General features: G+C 40.3%; 1 protein-coding gene across 1 annotated transcript; it reads right to left on the minus strand.

The window, feature by feature from the left end:
• Positions 1–337: 337 nt before the first annotated feature.
• LOC106350294 lies at positions 338–3,514 on the minus strand. The gene is made up of 8 exons (XM_048757413.1): positions 3,130–3,514; positions 2,636–3,078; positions 2,208–2,561; positions 1,806–1,883; positions 1,528–1,590; positions 1,184–1,246; positions 908–997; positions 338–775 (listed from the first exon to the last, which is right to left on the minus strand). Exons 1-8 carry the CDS (start codon positions 3,512–3,514, stop codon positions 338–340), a joined length of 1,914 nt encoding a protein of 637 aa, XP_048613370.1.
• Between the last annotated feature and the right edge of the window lie 663 nt (positions 3,515–4,177).

The raw sequence follows: 4,177 nt of genomic DNA on the forward strand, positions 1-4,177 counted from the left end.
AGCAAGGCTATTGGGTTTGCGCAAACTGGCTATTCGGTCAGATTCCAAGTCCCTTATTATGGCCATCAATACTAAAGAGAAGATCGTGGAAGCCCAAGGAGTTCTATTTGATATTAATCAACTATGTACCTTGTTCACTTCTGTTTCTTTTGAATTTATTTCCCGAGATTTCAATGAGGATGCAGATGCTTTAGCTAAGGCTGCACTGCAGAGCCTCTCAAACTCTGTTTAAGTTTCAATTTAAGAAAGGAAGGTTTGTTCAAAAAAAAAAAGTTTTAGTAGGCTAAACTAACGGATGTAGTCCAATATTTGAATTAGCAAATCTAATAGACTGTGCTTACATTGGGGACTCTAGCTTCGATGAAAGTTTAGCGAATTTCACAGCGTAGTCAATGTTGGGGACCCTTCTAGTGGCGAATACATGCGCTTCCCATGCACGCACCAGTATACGTTTATCACACTGGTAATCACAAACTAGTGACCGAGGAACAACTCGTGGACGCTTGCTTTTCCTGTAAAGCGGCGCTGGAGCATCGTTCTCATTGGAAGTGGGTGGTGGATCGACTGTCATATGTTCATCACCATAGTCCTCGCTGTCAGGTGCACTAGTTTTGGATAGTTGAGGATCTTCCTGCGTCAGGCCAAGGGAAAATGTTGGCCTAGGAAATGCAAGACTAGTGTCTCCACTGTCCTTCGATATGGGATCGTTTTCAGCCACGAGTGGGACTCGACTATGACCAACATCGGTAGGTTCTTTTGATTTTGGGTGATTTTCCTGAAGAGGCATATTGATATTATAATAACGTTGGTATTAGATATGGTTAGCATTTAGCTAACAAATTCGCCATCCAAAACACCTCATTAATCTTCTAAAATTTATAACAAGTGGAGAGGAGGGTTAGCATACATTAAAAAATTGACACAAATTACTTAGACTGTCTTGTAGATGAGGATTGGTCTCCACAGCAGGAGCGTTTGTGTCTGGAAGGACATCAGCCTGCACATGAGTCGAAAACGTTAGCATACATTAATGTTGAAAAGACATGCTAAACGTAAAAAGAACAGTCTACTTATATCTTTGGCAAACAAACATAAATCCTAAAATTCAAAAAAAAAAAAAAAAAAGGGTGCTACCAACACATTTGTTGTTTCAGAAAATCATATGTTGTTTCAGATTACTTACACTGTCTTGTAGATGAGGATTGTTCTTCACAGCAGGATCGTCTATGTCTGAACGGCCATCGGCCTGCACATGAGTCCAAACGTTAGCAAACAATATGTTGCAGGGCATGCGAAAAGTAAAAAGTACAGTGTACTAATATTTTTATCAAACTACCATACATCCTAGCAAATCAAATCAAGTAGGTGCATTCTAATTCCCGTCGAGGTGGGCTAACAATGCAAAAAGAAATATATTTGGAGCTAGTTAGTCATATGTTGTTTCAGAAAAGTTCCCTTACATTCGAGCTAGTAAGTCATATTTGTTGTTTCAGATAAGTAAATCCTATGTTCTTTCAGATTACTTACACTGTCTTGTAGATGAGGATTGGTCTCCACAGCAGGAGCGTCTATGTCTGAAAGGACATCGGCCTACACATGAATCCAAACGTTAGCAAACAGTAATGTTGCAGGGCATGCGATAATTAAAGAGTACAGTGTACTAATATTTTTATCAAACTAACGTACATCCTAGCAAATCAAATCAAGTAGGTGCAATCTATTTCCCGTCGAGGTGAGCTACCAATTCAAAAAGAAATATATTTGGAGCTAGTAAGTCATTTGTTGTTTCAGAGAAGTTCCATTACATTCTGTTCGGATTCGAGATTGACGTCCGCATCATCATCATTAGTTTCTTCGACTACCCCTTTTTCGGCCGTTATACCCTATGACATCAAAGAGTTGCATCACCACATATGGTGACAATTAGGTTGTGTTTAAAGAAAATGCAGGGTGAGGTCATCTTCATTGTTTGGAGTGAGTGCTGATTTGCAAAACGAACAGCCTCATTGATGATGTTATTTGCGTTTTGCAGGAGTGGTGCTACCCGACGGGTTTCTCATTCCAAACTGAGTAGAGTGTGGGGTAGGAGGTGGTGGGGGAATATGTGGGGCAGTGCAAAGGGGAGTGACAAACTTCGTAATATCCCTCTAAAAATTCTGGAACATGCCTTGGATGTCGGTGCGCACAAGCTGATGCGAGGTCGTTACATTGTCACTGAGATTCTTGATTTGTTCCCCCATCTTGCACAGTTCTGCTGAGACACTCTTTCTTACAATGTCTGCAACATAATCAGCGTTGACGGCGTCCGTGACAGGCTCTTTCAGGTTCACTTTGGTGTTCTTTCGTGACCGGTTTTTTCCTGTTTTACCGTCTTCACGCATTCGGTTCACGTTAGCTTTGGTAGCTCCACCGGTAAAATGGGAATTAGCAAACGCAAATCCATCTTCCAAACACTTGACCAAATTGGCTACAAGCACATCTTCATCGTCATCGGAAGATCCGAGTTCGGGATTGAGATGAAATTCTTCAACTCCCGCAGTGATAATAGAAACAATGTGAGCCTGCACAAAAAGACCATCATCAACTTACTGGCAAATTGTGAACATTGTAACCTATATAGACTTGAAATGTATACCTTCGCGACAGTATCAATATCACTTGCATGCCCAGTATTGATACTTTTCTTTCCCTTTCCATCTTCATCATCAGATTCATCGCCGTCGGAGGCAGAAGAACCACCATCTTCAACAACTCCAGTAAGTGAAGGAACAGCTTCAATCATTACAAGCTGTAATGATAGCACAAACCCTTTGAGGGCAATGGTGTTCTGTGATAGTGATACTTCATCTCTCTCTTTTATGCTGCTCATAAGCATGTCAAAGGAAGCCCGCCCCCACGGGAACGCAAGGAACTGATCAACATATTTAATCTTCTCGGCATGCTGGTGAGCAATTTGCGGATTGTGAGACGTTGGCACTATAACGGCTGAGAGCAAAGCAAGCAGGGCGTACTTAAACCTAATTTCTGGATCCGTAGCTGTTTTCCTCCTTAGCATGGTAACAACATAGCTTACTGGAACTTCATTCATTAACCCAAAAAGCTCACCCTAATATGGCTTCTCAGTTATACTCTTCGTGCTCCTTTTCTTTGAATGAGTAGGATACTTCCGGCAGTTGAAGCCGGTCACCATCGCGAATTCTCTGATGGAGAACCTAACTGGTTTACCGGCAAAAAGAAACCAGGCTTCGTGTTTCTTCACGATCTTCAACTGTCTTGATATAAGAAACCTCCCAAATCGGCCATAGAATGACGGTTTATCGGAAATTTCCACCAGTTTCCCAAAAGCGGTCTTCCGGATAGCTTCGATTTCATCTTCAGTTAGAGCGTTTAGAATTTTGGTGATGGCAGATGGTTTATGATATGGAGTAACCCTAATTCCCAGTGGTTCATCACCAACGGCGAACATGCGAGGTGAGAATTGAAGATGTGGGGCTTCATCGGCGCCTGACGACATGGAGTTAAATCAAGATCTACACTACTAAAAAGAGGAAGAACTTATAGAAAGTAGAAAGCGATTGAGATGGATGGATTTAGAAGAATAAGTCTCAATATATATAGATGAAAGATGATGAGAAGGGTTAGAAAGTAGTTATCGAAAGTTAAGAATGTAAGGATAGTGATAGGTTTCAACTTGTCTGACAAAAAGTGGTTTCGTGTTGTTTTGGTTAAACACAAAAGTAATAAAATAATGTAGAGAGAAACAAAACGATAAGAATACGGTAGGGGTAGTTTCGTCCAAGCAAGTCTAACATATTGCCTAGAAGTACGTAAATGTGTATGGAGCTAAATACACTAAAGAGTTAATGTGTAGAGTGTAATTTCTCGTAAATTTATGCAGTCATATAAGGTTCAATGCACCAAACTTATTCTTACGAGCCCAACTTGAATTTCATAAATGTGAACAACCGGATAAAATTATGGTTATTCCGGAAGATAATAGAAAACTTGTTTTAGTACATGCAGATTTTTGATAGTGTGTTACACTCAGGGTCAGTTTTTGAATTTTAATAACACTCTAGGTACATTTAAGCTACTCACTAGTTTCTGAGATCGTAAAGTTTAAAGAAATCTATATTACAATGATTGAGTTTTTGCTCTCTCTTTAGGGTGTCCATCT

This window comes from Brassica napus, chromosome C5 (genome assembly GCF_020379485.1).
Source record: "Brassica napus cultivar Da-Ae chromosome C5, Da-Ae, whole genome shotgun sequence".
Taxonomy (NCBI): Eukaryota; Viridiplantae; Streptophyta; class Magnoliopsida; order Brassicales; family Brassicaceae; genus Brassica; species Brassica napus.

What these genes read in the sequence shown, in the direction of transcription:
- LOC106350294 (XM_048757413.1), bottom strand. Translation starts at nt 3,514, where the DNA reads ATGTCGTCAGGCGCCGATGAAGCCCCACATCTTCAATTCTCACCTCGC. An exon ending in AAAGAAAAGGAGCACGAAGA is followed by an intron (nt 3,079 to 3,129) that starts GTATAACTGAGA and finishes TAATGAATGAAG; the next exon opens with TTCCAGTAAGCTATGTTGTT. An exon ending in TCAAGAATCTCAGTGACAAT is followed by an intron (nt 1,884 to 2,207) that starts GTAACGACCTCG and finishes TTGATGTCATAG; the next exon opens with GGTATAACGGCCGAAAAAGG.